The 26,262-nt window shown below is 32.3% G+C and overlaps 1 protein-coding gene and 1 long non-coding RNA gene across 2 annotated transcripts in view; one reads left to right on the top strand and one right to left on the bottom strand.

The window, feature by feature from the left end:
• LOC139498736 (enteropeptidase-like) overlaps positions 1 to 26,262 on the top strand; it is a 55,621-nt gene that overhangs the window by 7,331 nt on the left and 22,028 nt on the right. The window contains exons 6-21 of the mRNA XM_071287271.1: positions 1,530 to 1,664; positions 2,529 to 2,873; positions 3,695 to 3,802; positions 5,350 to 5,406; positions 7,516 to 7,616; positions 9,382 to 9,508; positions 14,938 to 15,110; positions 16,889 to 16,970; positions 18,363 to 18,549; positions 18,890 to 19,062; positions 21,325 to 21,438; positions 22,019 to 22,129; positions 23,182 to 23,296; positions 23,983 to 24,090; positions 24,832 to 24,869; positions 25,266 to 25,440. Coding sequence (XP_071143372.1) covers positions 1,530 to 1,664; positions 2,529 to 2,873; positions 3,695 to 3,802; positions 5,350 to 5,406; positions 7,516 to 7,616; positions 9,382 to 9,508; positions 14,938 to 15,110; positions 16,889 to 16,970; positions 18,363 to 18,549; positions 18,890 to 19,062; positions 21,325 to 21,438; positions 22,019 to 22,129; positions 23,182 to 23,296; positions 23,983 to 24,090; positions 24,832 to 24,869; positions 25,266 to 25,440 — 2,149 coding nt within the window. The remainder of the gene's footprint in view (positions 1 to 1,529; positions 1,665 to 2,528; positions 2,874 to 3,694; positions 3,803 to 5,349; positions 5,407 to 7,515; positions 7,617 to 9,381; positions 9,509 to 14,937; positions 15,111 to 16,888; positions 16,971 to 18,362; positions 18,550 to 18,889; positions 19,063 to 21,324; positions 21,439 to 22,018; positions 22,130 to 23,181; positions 23,297 to 23,982; positions 24,091 to 24,831; positions 24,870 to 25,265; positions 25,441 to 26,262) is intronic.
• LOC139497188 (uncharacterized) lies at positions 6,318 to 7,286 on the bottom strand. The gene is made up of 2 exons (XR_011657710.1): positions 7,024 to 7,286; positions 6,318 to 6,668 (listed from the first exon to the last, which is right to left on the bottom strand). It is a non-coding gene; the product is annotated as an uncharacterized lncRNA (long non-coding RNA).

The raw sequence follows: 26,262 nt of genomic DNA, 5'->3' as shown, positions 1-26,262 counted from the left end.
AAAATTCATAAAATACTTTCATATTTAATAGACAAAGACAATATAAATACATAAATATCGCGGTATCTCCATGTGAAAATATCAATTCAGAATTTCAATACATTGTCGAACTTCCCCTTTTTTTTGAACAAACGATGCGGTGAAAAATACCCATTACAAGTTAACCATTTCAAGGATGCGTTTGGCCTTAGTGCTATCTAATTGAATAAAATAATATGATGCTAGAATTTGAGGTGTCCGTTTACTTTAAATATTGAGAGCTGTACACTAGTCGTCTTTTACTAAAATATTATCCAATCAATCAAGTTGTGACGTCAGACTTCCGAGACAAAATAAATATACCCACTGGTTCCCACCGACTTTGTTAGGCTAGATCATGAATCTCAATATTCTATGACTAGGGAACAAAAATCGATCCAGTAAAGAAAACATCGCATTTCTCTATACCCGTTTAATTTTCAATCCAACCAGAGCAATGTCTGAAAACATTTTTCAATATCATTGACCAGTTCCAAGATCCAAAACTAAAACATGCGATAATACAAAATTCTATTTCAGAGTAAGGCACGAACAATTCCGTAGATTGACGACCCGTTACTCCAAAATACCCCTCGGATTAACCATCTGTCTAAATATCGCTATCAAAATGAACTCCATCTCTTAATAAACCCGAAATCATAAAATATCTAGCTAGTGTACAATTCCCTCTATTTAATCTGGAACGGAAACGTAATTTAATAATTTTAGAATTGTTTGACTACGAGACCGAAAAGAAATATATCAAATGTAAAGAAATAAATATTTAAGTCAAACATCGAAGTACAAAATAAAATGAAATTTAAAGTACAACTTACCAGTACGAAAGTTTTCCCCAATCTTAAAAGAAATACTGCCCTGACAAGGTTTAAATATCCAAGTCTGGACATTGAGTTCAAGCACGAGATAAACGATCACCGCGAAAAAGTGACCGGACAACTATAGTTATATATAGTATCTAAAAATAGAAAAAGGGGAATTTACGATGACCCACAAACGTTACAATACAGATTTCTGTTAATCTGAATAAAATTATTATATGATATGAATCCCGTTTCAATATTTGTTGGGTACTAATTTTGTGGATTGTGTTGGTATAGGTGAACCACAAGGTTAAGAATACTTATTACCTAGAGTATTATATGCAAAAGAAGTCACAAATGTTTCCTCACTACATGACAATTGGTCCTACGAATATTGATATGTCTTCAACAAAAAAAATCAAATCATTTATAAAGTTGCAACTCAAAGATTAAACTTTTTTGATAAGAGAACATGAAGTTTATAAGTAACAATATTAACTCAAACCATAAGAGAATTGCTATATGTAAAACTTTATATTCTGACAAATAATGAAAATAACCTGCATTAAAATTTAAATCAAACGAATGTGGTAAAATCTGATTATAAAAGTGTCATCATGCCCCCTTGAACCAGTGGTACTATCCTAAAATCTTTCAGTTAATAAACAAAAAATCATTTGCCCATTTTAGCCATAAGTATCAGCTGTGACTTTGAAAAATTCTATGGATGTGGATACGTAAAGGATAACAAGTTTATATGGAGGGAGTCTTTCGTTCACCATTTACCATCCATGGACCACACCATGGGTCCACTCAATAGCACAGGTATGTTATATTTTTATGAGATTTGAATGTCTTAAGTCTTTTTCGTATCTTTGAACAGTGAACACCAACAGTATCTTGATGATTTTGTTATTTCAATTGCATATAATAAAGTGATAATATAGGGTTATTGCATGAATATTGGGGAATATTGTCCCGAGTAGAATTTTATATTGCACGAGCTTGCGAGTGCAATATATGTTCTACGAGGGACAATATTCCCCAATATTCATGCAATAACCCTTTTATTGTATAGCAATATAATATTTGAAAGTAAAAATTGGCTTAAACTAAGATCTAAACGTTGATGACGTCATGAATTTTGAAGATTTATTGCACTAGTGCAATATTAGAATTTATTGCACGCTAACTTTTGGTTACGTTCTGTGGGAAATATTATATTGCTATACAATAATAAGCATTATAATTTAATATACATATAATAATTGATTTAAATTTGCATTATACCATTTACTTAGGCCAAATAATGGCCCTATTGTACCTTCTCTTCCTGGGTATAAGTGTCAATTTGTCTTTGCACATTTGATGTCCCTAGAGGACCTTCACATTTGTAAATTTTCAATGTCAAGATGCATCACAGTAAGAGTCCTTTGTTCAAGTACATCATTTATGCGATGGACCTTGGGTCAAACAGCATAGCTCATTCATTAAAAAACTTCTCAAATTGTTCTATAAACAGACATTATGCGATATGGAATTTACTCATTATTGAAGGCTGTACAGTGACCTATAGTTGTTAATTTCTGTGTCATTTGGTCTCTTGTGGAGAGTTGTCTCATTGGCAATCATACCTCATCTTCTTATTTTTATATTGATGCTTTAATAGAATTTATTTTCATTTTTCAGGTCATTACATGTATTTCACCTCTGACACTAGAGAGACGAGTAGTTTGATGTCACCTCTACATCTAACGACACCTGGTGGCTGTGTTAAATTTTACTACAACATGGAAGGAGGTGTCTCGGCAGAACTGAAAGTCTATGTACAGAAAAACTGGATCAAATCCTTGGTGTTTTATGCTAATGGAATTTCTGTTGACCGAGATGAATGGTTGGAGGGATATTTTGAACTTCCAGCAGGCGAGACAAGGATTGAGTTTGTGGTATATGGTGATACCTCTTTTTTTAGTCCTGCTAGTGTTGCTATTGACGATGTTGTGTTTACTGAAGGAGAAAATTGTACAAAATTTGGTAAATTGTTTTGATTATCTACAAATCTTTGAAGCAGTTTTATTTTCCTGTATTTTCTTGCTATTTAATGTTCATTGCACACAATTAACTGTCATAAAAAGAAAAAAAAAAGGAATTTCCACAAAATTCTGATTTTTGTCTTAACTCTATGCAGCGTCAGCATCAACAGTTGTTGTTAAAGTTTGTGATTCAATCAGTGTTAAAGGAAGCACTAATGGCAAGCAAATGGTATTTGGTATGGAGTTGTATCTTCATTAACACATCTCATATCCAAGTAGAAAATTTGGTCGGTTTCCTTGCAGTCATGGTCAATTGACTTAGAAACTGTACTTGTTAAAGTTTACGATTAGGTTAGCTTTAGATAAACCACTAATGGGGATTACGTCATTGATATTTGATATGCAGTGCTATTAGCATTTGCACATCTCCCTTTTTTTTGGAGGTTATATGGTCCCGCCCCCTAATCATGATTCATTGACTTTGGAACATTTGCATAGTTTACATGTTTAAAATTTGTGGTAGGTCAGCTATTAAAGGGAACCCCTTATGATGAGTCTAATGATATTTTAGTATATCTTATATCAATGAAGTTTATTTGGCTCCTTCTTTTGACACAAAAACTTTTGCATAACTATACATGTTAAAGAATTGCCATTTTAATTTCAACATTTGCATTTTAATACCAAAATTACATACAGGCTATACATAGTTCTGTGTCAACTGTTTATTCATTGAAATTTTGGGTTTCTGTTTGTAGATGAATTATCTAGTATGATAAATTCACAGAAAATTGATATATTTGATAAACATTTTAATTTAAGCTTGTACAGAGACTCCCAATGGATTTGCATGTGAACGTTCAGGAGTATGTATCCCAGAATTCCTCACTAGAGATGGATACCAGGACTGTTTGGATGGATCAGATGAGAGTAAATTTATTTAGAATTTAATTGGATTTAAAATATTTTTTGATTTTCAATGAAAAACACATCTCAAAAACAGTTTAATTCTTTTATTTCACCCACTTATATAAATATATATATATAACATATCCATGCCTTATATATCATGTACTGTAGTACGCCGCTAGATTGAAACTGACGAGGAAAGGTAACACACGGCCACTGAAAACTTTATTATTGTGAAGCCCTTGTGGTCTAGCGGGACGGCTACAGTGCAGGCGATTTGGTGTCACGATATCTCATGAAGTAGCATGGGTTCGAATCAAGGCGAGGGAAGAACAAAAAATTTGCGAAAGCAAATTTACAGATCTAACATTGTTGTATATATATTTAGAATGAAACCTTAATCCAACCCCAAATTTTTCTTCTCTCTTTTGTTGGGATATGAAGAAAATGTATTTGTAAGTAATGGTTTTCAATATTATATTTCAATATGTATTTTTTCTGCTCCACTTTTACTTTTTGAATATCAGCTGTAGATAGAAAATCAAAACCAAAAAGACATGTCCTTTGGTATGAATATATATTGCTAGCAACTAGAAATTATTGTTTACAAATATTAAATCAGAGAAGTGCTGTGAATGAAAGACCCTTTAAGCATCTTTTGCTGGAATTTGATATTTTCAAATTATATTTAACGATTGTGCGTACTTATATTGTTTGTTCACAAAAATTAAAATGTTACTCCATTGAATAGGTATTCATTGCAAGACATTGTTATCCAATCACAACGTTTTTGGTGTGCTGGCTTTTGTAAATAATTAAAAGTGCATTCCCTGTTTCCATTCTCAATTCTATTATATTCTGAAACAACGAATTTATTGGATCTTTCAGATATAGATATTTACCGAAGTCTAACACCTAAGGTTCTACATTTTTAGGAAGAAATATTTATAACTAGCCAATGACTTGAATGACTCCAAGAAATAAGTTCAGCTTTGTATATGCATTTTTCAATCAGTTTAATTGAAATCCGGAGCTGGCATGTCAGTTAACTGCTAGTAGTCTGATATTATTTATGTATTATTGTCATCTTGTTTATTTTTTTTAGTTACATCTTCTGACATCAGACTCGGACTTCTCTTGAACTGAAATTTAATGTGCCTATTGTTACGTTTACTTTTCTGCATTGGCTAGAGGTATAGGGGGAAGGTTAAGATCTCACAAACATGTTTAACCCCGCCGCATTTTTGCGCCTGTCCCAAGTCAGGAGCCTCTGGCCTTTGTTAGTCTTGTATTATTTTAACTTTTAGTTTCTATTGTACAATTTGGAGTTTAGTATGGGGTTCATTATCACTGAACCAGTATATATTTGTTTAGGGGCCAGCTGAAGGACGCCTCCGGGTGTGAGAATTTCTCGTTGCATTGAAGACCTGTTGGTGACCTTCTGCTGTTGTCTGCTCTATGGTCGGGTTGTTGTCTCTTTGGCACATGCCTCATTTCCATTCTCAATTTTATTTTTATGCATATAATTATCAATTCAGTAAATTTATTCTATTTTATTTTTATTTTAGAATTGAGAACTGATAATAGTAAAGATACCACAAACTCAACAAGTAAAAACTCGACAAGTAAGCAACATATTTTATATATACTTTTACAACAAAAAAAATGCTGGTATGTAAAATTGAACTGATTGTTTCCAACAATATTTTTAGCAACATTTGTAAAAGCATACTAACTAAAGATTGGTACAATTCATGTCAGATTTATATAAAACTTATACTATAGGTTCATATTAGCAATATCTCGGACAAGTTCTGTAATGGTGGACGATCAACATTTTTTTTAAAGAGTTATGCCCCTTTGAAATATTAAATATGTGCAACGTAGGGGACATTGGAACTCTGTTCTTTTATTATCCTTAAGTCATACATTCCTCGATTTTTGGTATTTCTCTTTGTGATTCCCAACGAAATTGTGAAAACAATTAGTATTGACTCCCAGTTGTAACAGGTTAATATATATTGCTGAATACTGGCATTGTATATATTGGGTATTAAACTTTGACTGATAAGCTTCCTAAAAAAATGATCAAGAACAATAACAGTGGCGGATCCAGGGGGGGTTCTGGAGGTTGGACCCCCCCTTTTTTTGGCCGATCAATGCATTTGAATGGGAGCATATAGATGGACACCCCCCTCCCCCCCTTTACTCTGGGTTGGGAACCCCCCCCCCCCCCCCCCCCCCCTTTTTAAAATGGCTGGATCCGCCACTGAATAAGCACATACATGTCAACCTCTGACAATGGGAACTCATGTCATGACATGACATGATATGTCAAAAAGCGTGTGAAAACGCGTGACGTAGATGCGGACTTGTTAATATGAATGTGGTATTATGTTCATAATTTCATACAAATTTGTGAATATAAAAAAAAACCAATATATATTCTACTGTGAACTTTTATTGTTTTAAACAGTGGTCTGTTATGTTGCTTTTAAAGCACCACCACTAGGCACATATTCAAAACAACTGCCAGTTTCAAGTTTAGTTACATTTATTTGATAACAGAACACAATACAAATGTAACATAGTCAAGTTCTGATCCGAATTCAGTGTCAACTTCTTTATTATTGAAAAGGTTCTCCCACAGTAGGAATTGATATTTGACTGAATTAGCTTCATCAAGATTTGAAAGTATGTCATAATGTTGTTTTTTTTGGCAATGTAACTTGACTGTCATCTATTATCTCTGCCATTGCTCTCATTGCTATTGCCTGGTTAAAACTGGGTAGTTCATCAGAAGGAAGCTGGTACTGTGAGAGCTGATCCAACAGTTCTGTGATATTTTTATCCCCATGGCCTGTTGCCGTGTTGGTTAGATTTGAAACTGAAATTGAAAAAGAAAAATGTTTTATAAATTTGATTTCCATTTATAGATAAACATGTTAAATGCTTATTCAAATAGCTACATTGTATTTCTCCTCTCACATGTATTGTTTTTTATCATTGCAACATAGAATGCACAAATTATGCGTTACTTGTCACTCGATCAATAAAACTCGAACTCCAAAATATAATTTATAAATCTTGAATCTTGCCGTACACATCGTGTTGGCTTAACATTCGGCACTTTAGACGACGGTACAGGCCCTGAAAGTGACCTCTTTCTGTGCACACTTCCCCTATAAAGTGAATTTGAAAGAAAGTCACAGAATCGTTAAAACTAATCACAAACTACTTACCTTTTACTGTTTGTCCATATAGAAAAATAAACAATGTGGCAGCCAAACAATTACTTCCAATTTTTCGGTATATATCGCCGAATAAGGAAAAAACCCGAGAATAGCGATATCACTAACGACCAAAAATTGAAAAGAACGAAAAAGCGTGTAATTGCGTGTAAAGTGGTGAAAAGCGTGTACACGCCATGTGACAAAATCCTCGCGTGTAAACCGTTGAAAAAGCGTGTATTACACGCGAATATCATGTCACTTGACATGTATGTAAGCATCTTGCATTGTCAGTTTCAATGAGAGTTTTGAAACTAAAGACTACTGTGATGTAATTATTTATATTCTTGATCTTTAAATTTTGGCCAACACAGAAAAGGAATGGGAGCTGTGCCTGAGAGAGGTGCAGTCCTTAATTATGAATGATTTTCTAACTTTTATAACTGCAAATTTGGATAAAACAATTTGTGTATTTTTATGCCAGCTCTGTTACCTACATTACAGATCAGGTCAGTGTTTGTACATTTGAATCAACAGTGGAAGCAAACTGTTTATTCTATAATGACCAATCAGGATTGGACAGATATGACTGGATAAGATATTCGGTAAGTGGGGTATATTTAAGATATATGCATCGTATGCACTATTAGAAGTAATTGTCATATGAGATAGCATATAAGTTTACCCAGTTAAAATACCTACTAAAAGTAAAGAACAACAAAAAACCTGATGATGTAAGAATAATGCAGATCTGGCCTCACAGTCATAAAACTTTCGAGCATGATTTTTGTACTCAGACTCGAAAATCAACCAATCAAATTGCTGGATTTCATGTTTCGAGCATGATTTTTGTGCTCCGAGCACTGAGCAAAGTTTTATGCCTTCAAGGCCAGTAGGGTTTTATAAATTCCTCACAGTTTAAAATATCTCCTTGCATGTTGTTTGTTTTTCATGAAAATTTGGAATACATTGAAATCCAATATAATGGCAACAATTTCATTTATTAGCATTAGTTTTTGTTATGTTATACTTAAATTGGTAGGAGTTCCTGTGACTCAACGACTATCAAAACAATACATTTTTTTATAGAATTCTATTATGCCATTAAAGCTGTTAAAATTGACCCAATTAAATAAATAAGCTGTTACATCATGAATAATTTGAGACTATACAGAAAATTCCATTTAAACTGTTTTAAACTGATGTTTTGATAGTCATGTTGTTTTAATTTTTGATAATGTTGGTGGCATGGAATTTTTATTTAAGAATTGAATCCTTCTTTTTGTAATTTTATTTAGGGTGTTAAAGTCCATAGGCTATTGACTGAAACACATTTTGTATGATGCACAGGGTTCTTCATGCTAAAAAAATATGTGCAGGATTAACTGTTTTACAACAATATAATTACATTAGATGTATGTTTCATTATGATACTTTATTCTGATTGGCTAACTGCACATCACATGTTATTCCGTAAGCAATTGCATTGCTCAATAAAACTTTTCATTCATGATAACACTTGGTCCTACAATAAAGTGCACAGATGAATTAAAAAAACAATAATAAAATTCGTGTTTTCATGATCATTGCTAAAAAAAATGTAATTATAAGTATTGAATGCTTCTTTTTGTAACTTCAAAGGGTTGTAAAAGCATTGACCGTGCGCACATTTTTAGTATGAAGTACTTCCACGCTTCATACAAAATGTACTTCGGTCAACGCTTTTACACCCCAATGAAGTTACAAAAAGAAGCATTCAATTCTTAAATAAAATTTAAAGAAAGAAGCATTTAAATTCTATTATTGCATGTTTATTTTATACTGTTATGAATTATATCAAGCTTTTCTTTGTTTTCCTATTTTTTTTTGTGATGTTGTCATAGGAAGCACACTGCAATCATGAGTGTTGTATTTTATTGAGAAAAGGGAGATAATTTTGGAATGCCTTGGTATTGTTGTCAGCCAATCAAATGTATGGATTTTAATGAAGCATACATGTAATGTGACTTATTTCTGATTGAATGTATCAATTTATTTCTTAATGCTTTACCTAAAATGAATATTTACATTTTCCTAGTACTATGTATACATGTTCTTGCACTACAGAATGGCACCACAATTATTGATATGTGTAAAATATGACATCACAGAACTGTCATTTATTTTATGACCAAAGATTTGCAAAACAAAAAGTTACAGTTAATTACATTTTACCCCGCAAATCTTACTACATTATTTAGGTATAAAACAAATATTTATTGTGTATCAATTTGCTGCGTGAGAGTACATTAACCCACATTACTTAAAAGGTAGATTTCCATTCTCAATTTTATTGTAATTCTCTCATGTCAGGTTGTATTTGTTTTATAGGGTAGTACTCCTTCATCATCTACCGGTCCAAGCAGAGCGATGGTTGGTAATTACTACATGTATATAGAAGCTACCCGTATGGGATACTTAACCAATGCTCGTCTTGTCTCGAACATCCTCAATCCAGGTACATTGTGAATATTTTGAACTGCAAATAGATGCAAAAAGGCATATTTAATGCACCAAATTGCTATTTTTTTCTCGAGCCACAAACATTGATACTATTATAAGTACAGGGAACAAAAGTCGTTGAAAACTGAAATGGGTTAGCCATAAGTAACTACTTTTTTGTTATGTTGCTGTAAGTGACCTTCTTTCCTGTTATGTTGCTGTAAGTGATGCTCTTTCCTGTAATGTTGCTGTAAGTGATCTTCTTTCCTTTGATATTGTTGTAAGTGACCATTTTTCCTGTAATATTGCTGTATATAAGTAACATAATTTCCTGTAATGTTGCTATTTAGTGACCTTCTTTCCTTTTCTGTTGCTGTAAGTGACCTAATTTCCTGTAATATTGCTGTAAGTGACCTATGTTTTTTCCTGTAATGTTGCTGTAAGTGACCTACTTTTTTTCCTGTAATATTGCTGTAAGTGACCTATGTTTTTTCCTGTAATGTTGCTGTAAGTGACATTCTTTCCTCTAATGTTGTTATAAGTGACCTATTTTCTTGTAATGTTGCTGTAAGTGACCTGCTTACTTGTAATGTTGCTGTAAGTGACATTCTTTCCTGTAATATTGTTGAAAGTAACCTTTTTTTCTTGTAATGTTGCTGTAAATGACACGCTTCCTGTAATGTTGTTATAAGTGACCTATTTTGTTGTAATGTTGCTGTAACTGACTTTCTTTCCTGTTATGTTGTTGTCAGTGACCTTCTTTCCTGTAATGTTGCTGTAAGTGACCATCTTTCCTATAATGTTGTAAGTAACATAATTTCCTGCAATGTTGCTGTAAGTGAAATTCTTTCCTGTAATGTTGCGGTAAGTGACCTTCTTTCCTGTTCTGTTGCTGTAAATGACCTACTTTCCTGTAATGCTGCTGTTAGTGACCTACTTTCCTGTAATGTTGCTGTAAGTGACCTTCTTTCCTTTAATATTGCTGTAAGTAACCTACTTTCCTGTCATGTTGCTGTAACTGACCTACTTTCCTGTAATGTTGCTCTAGGTGACATTCTTTCCTATAATGTTGTTATAAGTGACCTATTTTCTAGTAATGTTGTTGTAAGTGACATAATTTCCTGTGATATTGCTGTAAATGACCTACTTTTTTTCCTGTAATGTTGCTGTAAGTGACTTTCTTTCCTGTAATGTTGTTATAAGTGACCTATTTTCTTGTAATATTGCTGTAAGGGACATTCTTTCCTGTAATGTTGCTGTAAGTGACCTTCTTTTCTGTAATGTTGCTGTATGTGGCCTTCTTTCCTGTAATGTTGCTGCAAGTGACCTTCTTTCCTGTAATTTTGCTGTGACCTACTTTCCTGTAATGTTGCTGTAAGCGACTATCTTTCCTGTAATGTTGTCATAAGTGATCATCTTTCCTGTAATGTTGTTATAAGTGACCTATTTTCTTGTAATGTTGCTGTAAGTGACCTGATTACTGATAATGTTACTGTAAGTGACATTCATGTTTTTATGCCCCTGCCATAGTGGAGGGGGCATCAAGTTTTACCCTTGTCCATCTGTACGTATGTACGTTCCAAAGTTGGTTTCCGTTCTCTAACTTTAGTTTGCTTCAACCAAATGTTATGAAACTTATACAAAATGCGTATTACCACAAAACACAGATCAAGTTTGAATTTTGGTAGCATCACATTTATCGTTCTAGAGTTATGCCCCTTTACAAATGAAAAAAATGCTGATTTGTTTGTTTCCGTTCTATAACTTTAGTTTGCCTCAATCAAATGTAATTAAACTTATACACAATGCTTATTACCACAAAATACAGATCAAGTTTGAATTTTGGTGGTGTCACTTCAATCGTTCTAGAGTTATGCTCCTTTACAAATGGAAAAATAGGAATCTAAAATCTGTTCTAAAAATATCAATGATGTAATTAATTTTTAAAATTGGATTTATCTTCCTTTGTCCATAATTGAAGTTGAATCAACTACAATTTTTATGGACAAAGGAAGATAACTCCAATTTTAATATTTAATTTTAACAATTACATTAACTACAACCAATGCTTTATACAATGCAATGTTCACTGAAAAAAAAATTAAAACAATCTTTACCCTTTGGTGCTTACAAGCACTTTGATTAATGTTCTTCAGTTTTGTCCCTTTATAACCTTATATGATATTTTGTTTCTATTCACTATCTTAAGTGTGTCTCCACTAAATTTTATGAAATGTATATATAATGCTTATTACCACTTAACTCAGTTTAATTTCAAATTTTTTTACAGTTCTTGAGTTATGTCCCTTTATATTGTTATATGCTAGCAGAGACATCATCTGTGTCCCTATGGACACATTCCCCATTTATTTTATAAGTATTTGAACTTTCAGAAACATATATGAAACTTGAGAATGAAGAAAATAAAATTCAGCCTGACCAAATCATCATTGATAACTTAAGTGAAACTATAATTAAATTAGAAAATAAGGAAAAAATGGGAACAATAATACGTTCAAGACAAGATTATTACGAAGAAGATATAGATAACATAGATTTCTTTAAACAAGCAGAGGAAAAAAGAGGAGATAAACGAGAAGTAGAAAGTGTATTAGACAAAAATGGAAAATCATGCACATCTAAAAGTGAGGTGATTAAAATAGTGACAGATTTTTATTCCGATTTATATAAGTCACAAAACATTGATAGACAATCAATGACAAACTATTTAGAAGACCTTAATCTAAATAAATTAACAGAAGAAGATAAAACAAACTTTGATACCTTTATAACACAAGATGAATGTCTTAAATTATTAAAGGAATTCAAAAATAACAAATCTCCAGGAGTTGATGGAATAGGAAAGTCTTTTTACTTAAAATTCTGGAACATAATAGGGGAAGATATGGTGGAAGTTTTGAACAATGTGTATTTAAACGGAGAACTCACAGAAACAATGAAGACAGGGCTGATCTCACTAATATATAAAAATAAGGGTAATAGAAAAGACATGAAACAATGGCGACCGATTAGTCTACTATGTGTTGATTACAAAATTCTTACCAAATTCTTAAGTAAAAACTTGTCAAAAATATTAAACAAACTATTAGATAAAAACCAAACAGGTGCAGGACCAGAAAAATTAATATCAGACAATCTTTTATCTATAGAAAGTATATTAGAGTATATGGATTTGAATGGCATAAGTGGTATATTAATTTCATTTGACCAGGAGAAGGCTTTTGATCGGGTGGAACATGAATTTATCATACAAGTGTTAAGAGCGATGAATTTTCCGTCAAACTTTATAAGATGGATTGAAATCATTTACACTAACATATCAAGTAAGGTTATTATAAATGGAGCACTTAGTGACAAAATTGAAATTACAAGATCCATAAGACAAGGATGTCCAATAAGTATGAGTATCTATGCTGTCATAATAGAAGCATTAGCCTGTAAAGTTCGCAGAAACAATAATATACAGGGAATACAAATTCCTAATCATAACACAAATGTAAAACTTTTTCAACACGCAGATGATTGTTCTATTATATCGACTAATTTAACAGACTATGAAAAATTACTCGAAGAATTTAATCAATTTGGTTTGGTATCTGGCTCGAAAATTAATGAAAACAAAACCGAAATTTTGAAAATTGGAAATCCTAATACAAAAAACTATGGCAGTATAAACAAGCTAATCAAAGACGAAATTAAAGTCCTTGGAATATGGTTTGGGAAAAATGCTGTTGAAATTAACTGGAAAAAAAAATATTATGGACTGATACAACAGATAGACAAATGGAAAAAAAGAAAATTCCGATATAAACATAAAGTTTTAGTTTTAAACACTTATATAATTAGTAAATTCTTGTATACTGCAAGGATATATCCACCTAGTGAATTTTATATAAAGAAAATAAATAAAGTGATTTACGATTTTTTCTGGGACAACATTGAGCTGTTAAACAGAACAACAATTACCAAACAATATAAAGATGGTGGACAACAAGTTCCTGACATTAAACTGAAATGTGAAGCCTTACTTTTATATAGAATAACTCAAGTTTTAACTGGAAATTCATCTGTATGGACATCAATTTTCATTTATTTCATAGGAATCACTACAAGAACCATACTTCCAAAATTAGCAGAAAATATGTATAGACATTCTGTGGTCACTATAGGGCAATATGAAAGATTAAAATGCATATATCTTAAATATCAAAGTAATATTATACTTAATAAGAAAAGTTTTAAAGACGTTTATTTACAGCTGTTAGAATTTAACAATGTTATAAACAAGATTGAAATATTATACCCAAATGTAAATTTCCAACATATATGGATTAACTTACAAAGGGTAAACAATATGTATATACGAGATTTCATTTATAAAGTTGTACATATGATATTGCCAACAGGGGCGTGGCTCTCTAGGAGAAAGTTTTACAGGCAAACATATAAATGTAGCTATTGTAATAAACATGTTGAGACATTAGAACATCTATTTACAAAATGTGTAACTTTGACATATTTCAGAACCTTAGTTTGTAGTATTATACAAAATGAAAAAAATTATCAAAATTTTAGTATGAATACAAATACATGTATACTGTTTAATATTGATACAGACTTGTTTCCGTATATTTATGGATATGTTCATAGTATTTGGGCTTGTAGATATATGCCAGTAGAAGAACATTTATCAGAAATACTTATGTTAAAATATTATAAAGATGAACTTTTATACAAACAATTAAATAATATTGTACAGTAGTTTCTTTTTGTTAAAAATAAAATTTAAATAAAAAAAAAAGCACAATGATGAGAAAGTTGACAAAAAAAACAACATCAGGATCGACCTTAATATAGGTGATTGAAATGATGTTTGAAATGTGTTTTTGCTATAGGAATTTTATTACATTTAAGTTGTAATCTATTTTTGACTCTATCCTTTGACTTCCTTCTTAGCATATGTATGCACAGCTAAACTAAACTCAAATCTTTTATAACCTGCTACTTTTTATATTTTGTTTTGTTAAATTGTGTGCTATTGTTTTACATATGATCGTTATTTTTTCTATAAAGTCAACAACAATCTGAGTGCTATAGAAAAAAAAAAAAAAAAAAAAAAAAAAAAAAAAATTTTATAAGTATTTGTTTATATTCAATCTTCATGGATTGTGGAAAACATTTTCGTGAATATTTGATTTCGTGGTTTTGCTAATGTCTCCATTCAAGCCTCAATATATAACATGTAATTTGTTGAACATTAAAATTCGTGGTTCACGGACAACCACAAAACCCACGAAAATTGGTATCCAACAAATAATAATGTATGTTTTGAACAGTTATTTTAGAATTATTAAAGTTTTAATGGCTTCATTTTTTTTATTTTTTAGATAAATTGTATGCATATAGATTTTTTTCTTATTACAGATAAACGACTGTGTTTATCTTTTTATTACCACATGTACGGTACCAGTATCAAGACATTAGAGGTGATAGTCTCAAATTCAGGAACCAATCAGACCATCTTCACAAGGTCAGGTAACCAGGGCAACCAATGGTATTATAAAAAACTGTACATTCAGCCAGCAAATAATTTAAAGGTTTGTTTCTTTACCAACTTGAATCTTAAATTAGTTTGCTATAGTCGCCGTCATGTAAAATTGGCACCATGTTTTTTCTTTAAAAAAATTTAAATATCAGCCGCGTTTACTCAAGATGATGTTTTTCTTTTAGCGGAAGTAAAATCCTCTCCAAATATCCACTACTGTCCTACCTTTTATTGTGTTTGCACTGTATAATCCCGACCTTCACATTTTTCAAGATTATTTACATTGTATAACCGCCATCTAGGTTTCTATGAGGGTCCCTTATTCCATAACATTCGTTACTCTCCGGTAATATCATTGTCATTGATGATACAATTTCCCGCGCTTTTTACGTAAAGATGACGAAAAGCTCCGAGAGACACAAGAAAATTGAGAGCACGTGGAACTCCACGGCAACACTTCCGGTAATAACAATGTCGGATTCCACCATACAAATTAATCTTGGATTAAGTGAAGGTCAGGATTATACAGTGCAAACACAATAAAAGGTAGGACAGTAGTTGATTTTTGGAATGATATTTGATTTCGCTAATTGAAAAACATGATCTTTAGTAAACGCGGTCGATATTTAAGAAAATTTTGACAAAAAACATGGTGCCAATTTTATGTGACGGCGACTATAGATTTGTCTTCATTTTTAGCTCTTCTGACTTGATTTTTGTCTATTAGACCAAAACTTTAAATGGCAATTACTGGTTTGCAAGTTTGCAAGATAAAATCTACAAATAAGTAAAATATGGCTAAAATCATTAGTTAACCCCTTATTTTTGCATTATTGCGTACTATCTTTAAACATGTTAAAGTTATAATAGATAAATTGAAACTTTAATTCTTTGCGGATACTGATTTTGTGGTTTAAACATACTTGGCATACAATCCTACCGAAGTACTGACAACTGGGCTGGTGATACCTTCGGGGACTAACAGTCCACCAGCAGAGGCATCGACCCAGTGGTAGTAATAACATTAACGGTACCAATTTTTCTGCACCAGATGCGCATTTCGACAATACATGTCTCTTCAGTGATGCTCATGGCCAAAATATTTGAAATCCAAAGCTTGTATAAAAGATGAAGAGCTATAATCCAAAAAGACAACTCTCCATTCAAGTCATAATTTGTAAAAGTAAACCATTATAGGTCAAAGTGTGGCCTTCAAAGCAGAGCCTTGGCTCACACCGAACAGCAAGATATAAAGGGCCCCAAAATTGACTAGTGTAAAACCATTCAAACAGGAAAACCAATTGTCTAATCTAAATAAAAAAACGAGAAACACTTATGAACCACATCAACAAACAACAACCACTGAACAACAGGTTTCTGACTTGGGACAGATGCAAACAAATGCAGCGGGTTTAAACTTTTTAACAGGTGCCAACCTTCACCCTACCCTGAAATAATAGTGTAACATCACAACATAGAAAGACACACTATAAAATATCAATTGAAATGGCTTAACTCAATCAAAAGACATATTAACAAAAGCACACTGAACGAATGAATTTGACCTATGACACAATGTAAATACATTATTAATAAAAAAAAAAGTGTTGGATTTAAAACAATATCAGAAAGACAACTATAACCTTGTACAAATTGGCATTAAAATAAATTAACATAATAATTAAAGTTTACTATCAAAGATATGAAAGAGGATAACATTTTATGTGAAATCATTGTATTTTGCAGATATTTGGATTAAGCTAAATTACCATTATTTATGAAATGCTCTTTGTAAAGAAAGAAATAATGTACAAATTAGATATATTACAGATTGTATTCAACGGTATCGATGGAGATAGTTTTCAAGGAGACATAGCTTTGGACCACATAATGTTGTTTTCTGGTGAATGTGGTAAGTCAAAGGTTGAAAGGTTAACAGTGTTGATTTTTCTGAAGGACCCTTGAAAATAGTAAAGAATATAAGTATGATTGATATTTATATTTTCAGCATAAACAAGCATGTATACAAACTCTCCATGATTTTTTTGGTTATTATCTTGAATATAACTAATGATAAAGATAAACTGTAAACAGCAAAAATGTTCAGCAAAGTAAGATCTACAAATAAGTTTATATGGCCAAAATTATTGTCAATTGACCCCTTAAGGAGTTATTGCCCTTTAAAGAAAATTTTTCAAAATTTGTTCATCTAGTTTGCTTACTTTAAAAAAATCTTCTCCTTTGAAACTTCTGAATCAATTTCAGCCAAACTTGGGCTGAATGAGTTTCAGAGTATCTAGTATAAATTTTTTAGATTTAGGCAAAATTTTACAGGTGAGCGAATCAGGCTCTTGAGAGCCTCTTGTTTAGGTACTAGCTGCATAAAGAGATCATGGTTTGTCCGGCTATCTCCTCCTACAGTAACATCATCATACATAGTGTTAAATTTATAATTTCCTATGGTCAGACAGGGGCATCATTTGTGTCTTACAGACAGTGTAACAATTTCAAGTTGTATGCCAACATCACTGTTTGTCAAATCTAAAATATGTGGAACTATATTCATGCATAAGGCAGAGCAGAAGGAGGGGGAATTAGAAATGATTAGAGATGAACCTTAAAAGACACTAACTTTTTTTAGTTGCTATGACACTTGCCAATGAAATAAGACAGTGTAACGCTTGATTCTTCCTCTGTGACTATTTGACTACTTTGGCTCATAACAACAATCTTGTACCTTCCGTCTGTAAAACCTTTCTGGTAAAAAATTCATGTCAATGGGAAAATATCTCACAGTGAAGTAATTTCCTCCAGAAAGTATCTTAAAATATCATATGTAATATTTTTTCCGTTAGATGTTATTTCATCTGGAAAGAATAATATCACTGCACAAAGAACATTGGAACTATATATAATTATTAGCTTTTATTAATATGTGATATATTATAAATTGAACAAGATCTACTAACTAGACCTTACTATATATAAACTAAATATTCAAAGGAGTTAAAATAGCATTTAAGCATGTATATAAGGTACATTTGAAAAGTTGACAAATGAAATTCAGAATTAAAAAAAAAAAATCTGATCTTAATTGACTGCAAGCAATATTTTTTTAATGCAACTCTATTTACTGCAAGTAAACTATCTGAAAAAAGAGCTTAAACTTGTTTTGTGACTTGTGTTGAGCCTAAGATTGGTTGTCTCAAAATGGCTATTTAAGGTTACATTTTCTTTTCTAATGAGGTTTGATTTGAGACTGCCCATATACAATTATAAAAGGGATTGCAATCATCTTTTTCAGATAATTCTTCAGTACCAGTAAATAAGAGCAGTATATTCAGTCCATCAGTTCGGTTAGTGGGTGGACAGACCAATGCTACAGGGCGGTTAGAAATACAGCCTAAACAAATTGGTTATTTCTCCCCTGTCTGTGCCAGTTACTGGGATCAATATGACACCAAAGTAGCATGTAGACAGCTTGGATATAAGTATGTACAGTAATTTGAAAAATAAGGAATGTGGTATGATTTCCAATAAATAGACAAAATAGTATATTGACTTGACATATCAACGATATAAGGATGAGGCTTAGAAACAGGGAAATGCGAGGCTCTACCGAGCTTTTTCCCTGCTTCAGGCCGAATCCTTATAAAAATATACATGTATATGTTTTATTGTAGAAGCAGAAGTGCTCTCTTGCTCAGCTAACAGCTAAGAAGTGATTCATCTCCATATATTGAATCTGGCTAACATAAATAATTTATATGTCATAGTAGTTTTAGAATTTAAAAATGGACGGTTATTTTACCTATTGTCTTTTTATTGCAGTAATTCCAGAATGTATACCAAGTCAGAGTATGGTAAAGGACGATCAGAGAGACCAAAGTTTAGTTATCAATTCTATTGTGATGGAAGTGAGAGAAATCTTTCCAGTTGTGCATCAGCAACAGTTTATTGTAACAGCTTTAGTGAAAAAGTTGCCATTGATTGTTCAAACACAGGTAGATATGAATGTGTTATGACCTTCTCCCCTTAGAGATCTCCATTTTAAGCTAAGGATAATTATTATACCCCACACAACGAAGTTGCGGAGGGTATAATGTTTTTGACCAGTCTGTTCGTCCATCAGTCCGTCAGTCCTGTTTCTTGTCATCGCAACTCCTATCAAACCACACAACAGAATTTCATGAAACCTTTTTAGATAATAAGGACATACTATGTAGTTGTGCATATCGACAGGAAATTACGATTCAATTTTTTTTCTAGGAGTTACGCCCCTTTGAACTTATTTGCTTCAATGTACTACTGCAACAGTTTGTCATCGCAACTCCTCTGATACAACACAACAGAATTTCATGAAACCTTTTTAGATAATAAGGACATACTGTGTAGATGTGCATATCGACAGGAAATTAAGATTCAAATTTTTTCTAGGAGTTGTGCCCCTTTGAACTTATTTGCTTCAATGTACTACTGCAACAGTTTGTCATCGCAACTCCTCTGAAACCACACAACATAATTTTATGAAATTTTGTAGATAATAAGGACATACTATGTAGATGTGCATATTGACAGGAAATTATGAATCAATTTTTTGTTCTTATACAATTTTTTTCTTACACATATTTTATTTCTCCAATGACAATGTGGGGACGTGGGGTATTTGAGCGCGCTCATTAAGGTTCTTCAATTTTTTTAGGTTTTTAAAATTTTGTTATATATTTTGTAACTTCGAGCTCTCTGGCTTTTAATAAGATAACGTATAAACTAATTTTTGCTTCACATTACATTGTTTCATTCGATATTCATTTCATATTGAAATTATAACTTAGCAAATATTCATAGATGCGGAAATGCTATGCCTGACTCGCTCGACTTGTACATTTGACTGACCGGACAAGCAATTGTTTGTGTCTTTGTTGCCCTTGGACACGTAAAAAAATGTGGCTTGACAATGATAAAAAGTAAAATCTCAAAAATACTGAACTCCGAGGAAAATTCAATCAGAAAGTCCCTAATCACATGGCAAAATCAAATGACAAAACACATCAAAAACGAATAGACAACAACTGTATATATATAATTTATATAATCATATAGAAAAGTCCTCAAAATTTAGTCATCAAAGTAGAAAAAATATCAAATAACAAGATGAAAGCAACATATGTTTACAGCAAAATGACTTGAGTGTGTATGCCATATTCCGAGAGAGAAAAAAATGTATTTAATGACAAAAATTTACGGAAACCAGTTGTGCATCAAACATTTCACCACAATTTTACATGTAAAAGCATGTGACATTTAGTGCAGTGAATATGCTGTTTTATTCAAAATCCAATTCATAGAGAAACCTACTAAAATAATACTAATATCGAATAACTATCCGTATTGTTTAACAATATCAGTTCCTATTGTTTGCCTTATGAGTGGCTAAGCTTCTATTTGCCAGAATGAGATATAGAATTGGTTACCAGACAGGAAAAATATTAAATATGGAAGATGAATACCGTTAATAAAATTACAATTCAAGACTAGATCATCAATTATTATTTTATGTTCACTTTTGGATACATTTATTTTTAATACATATTCCCTTTTCTAATGGCTATTTTCAAAAGACCTGTACCAGTAAAATTACAATTCTATGTTGCCTTTCAAGTGCCAATCTGCCTAAGAATCAGGCAGGGGTGAAAAGATGGCAAACAAAAGTGCACTCAAGTTCACATTGATTTAAGTTCAAAATGTATAATGGTGCACAAATATAGCAGGTAACTTCAAAATAGGATGTTTAGGTTGGTGGGTTTATTTCAGTAATGTTTTAAAATTCTTCTAAATTGCCTGATTCTTACAAAGACTGGTACTTAAATTGGTATACTAGCTTAGAAAAATAGCCAGCTGAAGCCCTCCTCCAGGTGTGGGATTTTCTCGCTGTGTTGAAGACCCATTGGTGGTTGTTGAAGACCTATTGGTGGTCTTCGGCTGTTATCTGCTCTTTTGTAGGGTTGTTGTCCCTTTGACACATTCCCAATTTCCATTCTCAATTTTATGTAGCCTTGAGAATTGATTGGTCAGTTTATCAAATTCATAGAATAGGAGTTGATTAAACAAAATATATTGTATGGAATTATTAATATAGTATATATTATCATAATAGAATGTTTTGAGAATGAGTACAGTTGTAGTGACACAGATGTGACATGCATACCAAACAACCTCTTGTGTGATGTATGGAATTATTAATTTAGTTTATGTTGTCATGATAGAATGTTTTGAAAATGAATACAGTTGTGGTGACACAGATGTGACATGCATACCAAATGACCTCTTGTGTGATGGTAATGTTGACTGTCCTAACTTAGCTGATGAACAAAACTGTGGTACGTTAATTATGATGCCTAGAATTTATATAATTAACTATAGTTTGAATAGATATAAGAAGATGTGGTATGAGTGCCAATGAGACAACTCTCCATTGAAGTTCATTATTTGAAGCCCTTATTAGTTAATCTTAATGCAATGAGGGTCTAGGCTCAGTAAAGCATCAGCTGCAACTTTAATATAATGAAACAGTTATCTTATAAATCTCTTGGTTGATATTGAAAGGTAATCTCACATACTACAAGAAGCTGACAATTTGATGATAAAAGACTACCTTCAAATTGTGCATTTTCTCGTGTGTTTTTGATGTCACAATGCTTGTGTTATTATATCACAATAAGAACCAATTGTTCAATGTCATTGATGCCGTTTGACCTCAGGTCAACTGGTGTAACTCATTCATAAAAGAACAACTCTAGATTGGTCTATGTTAGATGTAATTTTATGTACAAAGTCATTTTAATTGCCAATCTTCCTTTGTGTGATATTCTTCAGTTTATTAATTTTGAGCTAAAGTCATATAGAAATGAAATATAGCAAATCTAACTGATATACTATAAGTAAAGAACTTCATTTTAGCTTCATGTGGCAGTGATCAGTTTCAGTGCAGTAACCATGAATGTGTACCACTGATAAATCGCTGTGATGGAACTCCGCAGTGTTTTGATGGATCGGATGAATTCAGATGTGGTTTGTATATGATATTTTTTATCTTGAAAAAAAGGATAGTCAAAGTAGATACTTGTTATAAGAGGAGTCAAATTACTTTGTAAAACATAACTTTGGGCTACTTACATATTAAGTATGCTCAGTATTTTATGATTCACTTCCCATTGCAATTTTTGGGACAAGACAGTTGGCATAGCTATAGGAACTAACTGTGCTCCTCTTCTTCTGAGTAGTTTTTGTTTGGTATGAGGTATATTTTATAAAAGGCCTAACAAAAGATATAATGAAAATAAGCTAGCACTATCCTTAACGATATAAAAATAAGAAGATGTGGTGATTGCCAAGGAGACAACTCTCCACCAGAGACCAAATGACCTAGAAGTTAACAACTGTAGGTCACCATATGACCTTCAACAATGAGTAAAACCCATACAGCATTGTCAGCTATAAAAAAAACCCTCATATGACAAATGTTTAAACAAGAAAACTAACGGCCTGATTTAGGTTCAAAACAAAAAACAAACATTATATACAGCCAAAAACGACAACCACTGAATTACAGGCTCCTGACTTGGGACTAGTACATAAAGAATATACCAGGTGAAACATGTCTGCGGGCCCAACCCTCCCCTAACCTGGGACAGTGGTGTTAGGCACAACAAATGTCCTTCACTGAATTATCAAAAGTTTGTAAATCAGATCTCCACAATTTAGCTTGAAATAAAGGATAACATAAACAGAACATGTCTGTTTCCTACCTTGACTTACACATAGAAATACACAGTAAGGGTAAATTAAGAACAATATTGCTTAACAAAATAAATACCATGTGACATAGAATCAGATTCATCAAATATGTTTTAAACATATATATATTATTCCAACATGAAATTTGTGTTGCATTTTTCTATGGAACAACACATAAGTGCTTCCTGTAATTTGTTATCAGGCTTCATGTAAAATACATTACTGAGTGAAGTGTTTTCAGAATACTCAGTATATACTTAAAGCAAGGGTTTCATTTCTACCCACAGATTCTTTATTGTTTTAACCAATGTGTTCTCATTTTACAGTGAAGAAGGATGACAATGGTCAGATTTCTGTCTATAGAGAAGGTGCTTGGACATTGATGTGCTATACAGATGACCAGATATTAGCTGAATATCTCTGTAGTATTACTGGATGGGGGTATGTTTGTGAACAATTGAATTACTAGTATATGTAGAAATAGAGATTTATAGGGTTCATATTCACTAAACATAATCACTTGAGAAATAAGGAACTGACTATATCAGTGGAATCAATAGATGTTCATCATTCCTGCTAGAATTTTCTTTAAATTTTAGAAAAAGCTGGCCTTTTATCTTGACATGTTTGAATACTATAATGCACAGAGATCATAGTTCATCAAGTGAAATGAAAGAATTTTATATTGATTTTACTTTTTAAGGAACACTTTTTTTCTGGTCAAGCCTTTTAAAAGTGGCTTGGTGGCTATTTTGACGATTTACAAAAAAATAAATATGTTCATATTTGACAAGATACAAGTTGGACATATATAGACAATATATATCTTGACTTATTGAGCACTTTAAATTTAATTGAAGTAAAACCTTTTTAATTGCGCTAAGTGTTACCCAATTCAGTCCTTCCTTCTGTCTGTCCCATTTTGTTTAAGTTGTACTCATCCAAATTTATTGAAACTCATACACAATGTTAAGAAGCAAAACTCACAGACAAATGGGCACCAAGTCACTTACTGTTCTAGAGTTATGCTCTTTTATAACTTGGAATATTGCAAAGCTTGAGCAAAGTATTTAGAACATTAACATACCTTGATACAATGTTATTAAGAAATACATTATCGTTTTCAGGCCATACAGCAGTTACTCTGCAGGAGTATCCATAACAGATGGGTTCCTGGCTCAACCTGGTTCCAGTCCTCATAGTGTCATCACAAACTACTTGTTACACAACCAAACGTAAGTTACTATCTCAATTGGTTCTGCTCTAGTTGATGTCATTAACTTTTTTTCACAGGGGCATAAAAAAGACTTTTGGTGAGCATATTATTTATTGATGTCAGAACTGCCCATCCCTCTGTCCATCTGTATGACTGGTTGCCTGTCCATATATACTGGTCAAAAAAGTAAAGGCGGCTTCAATTTGAAATAATGTTCATAGCATTTTTACCAAGGCCTATATATATATATGGACAAAACTAATGTGCCAAAAAACAGGACGCCTTACTGGCCTTTTTTTCAATATTTTGTCACCAATTTTCAACCAATATCTTGTTAATTTAATTTTCAAATTTCAAAGAATTTTAATACCATCTGATTACTAATCCATTGAGACTTCACAGATTCTACAGCAAAATGACATACTAGTAAATAAGAATGTTTTGGTCAAGAACCCATTTCAGCAATGGAAAATGAATACAATTTTTCAAGGCACTTGTTGGAAATATTTGCATTTTCCACTAACATTTTAAATGAAGTGCCAATTAAGAAAAAGTTTGGAATGAGTTTTTAAAATGCATATGTTTCTGCAAGGTCTCATGTTAAGGCACGTAAATAAATTTTCAGAATATGCTATTTTTTATTTGGGTGTTCCATGCACTAGTCTTCAGGTCTTTGTGAATTAAATTGTCTATGAAAAGGCTTTCAAGGCTATAAATATAGACTGCATATGGTAATTTTTATGATGATATATTCTTGTAGATCGTGCAATGCTTTGACTGTGCAGTGTGGAGACATTGGTTAGTGCATTTATATTGTTTTTATTTAAAATAGGTATAGTTGATTATAGCCAATTTTATGGTATTTTCTATATTACCCTTAAAGCCATCACAAAACCTAACAAAGCACTGAGAGAATATACTATACTCCCCATCATCTGGAGTAATTTTAAATATGTATACATTATTTGTACCTGCGTTGAGTCATAGTATGCAGCTTAAAGTTAGTGAATGAAAAGAAGGAGCTCAAAAGGGCTTTATCTTGGAACCTTAATTACCTAATTATAAAGATAAGGCCAATAATGCACTTTCTATGATGATAAAGAATAGACTGATGTATTGTATGGTTCTATAGATTTGAAATTACTTTTAGTAAGGGATTGTTGTCGTTTTTCTATTACAAAGCTTTCTTTTCAGAATGTGGAGTACCATCTGTTTCCTCGACCCCTGCAGGATCTTATGTACTCTATGGAAATGATGCTGTACCAGGAGAATGGCCTTGGCAAGCATTGTTCTTTATGGATGGAAGTTCTGGCTGTGGTGCTACATTGATTGATCCATACTATGCTATAACTGCAGCCCATTGTGTGGTGTGAGTTGAACTTCATGTATATGTAGTTTAGTTTGAATTAGTATATTATAAAGGTAAAAGGGATCTAACTCTCACAAATTTACCTATCTTCACCTGCATCGCTAATGGCAATGGCATGTCTAGTACCTGTCCAACTCAATCCATCATTATATATGTCTGTTTGTCCAAAAGACCTTGCATAAAAAACTTTAGTCAAAGTTTTCTTGGCTTCTACGGAAGGGCATGATTTTATATTGGATCCGCAGCTTGATAGTGTAGAGTTGTATCAATTTTTGGAAAGTTTGCTATAGCTTGCTATTGCTACTTTCCATAGCCATCGGCCTCAACTTATGGTGACAGATTATCGCCATTTATTCTGATCCGAGATAATTTAGTACTAGTACTAGTGTTTGAATTCTGATTCTTGGAAGGTTCTTTTAAAATTTTGAGTAACTTCTCATTCGTGACAGCTTTAATAAAAAAGAATTGAATGTTCACCGACGATTCAGATGAATTTAACTTCATTTTGAAAATGAGTATCTCAAACACTACATCGCGGATCTGCCATACGCTGAAGAGAAAATCACAAGAAATCTACGCCAGATTGCGTCAGTTTCATTCATGAAAATTTCATGAATGAACATTTTCCGCTCTACTTTTACCTGTTTACTATGTAGGTACGTAAACGTGGTAAAAGCCCGAGAGTATCGAAAAAATCGGGAATGAGGTGCAAGCCGTCGGATAATTGACAAGTGATAATGGTTTGTTATAACAAAACACAGGTGATAGAATATAAAATACTCGATAATTATATTTCTAATGTCTAATGTCTCAGTAATGGAC

Source organism: Mytilus edulis, chromosome 12 (genome assembly GCF_963676685.1).
Source record: "Mytilus edulis chromosome 12, xbMytEdul2.2, whole genome shotgun sequence".
In the NCBI taxonomy this organism is placed as follows: Eukaryota; Metazoa; Mollusca; class Bivalvia; order Mytilida; family Mytilidae; genus Mytilus; species Mytilus edulis.
Note: the sequence above shows the minus strand (reverse complement) of the source record. Positions and strands in the feature narration are given on the sequence as shown.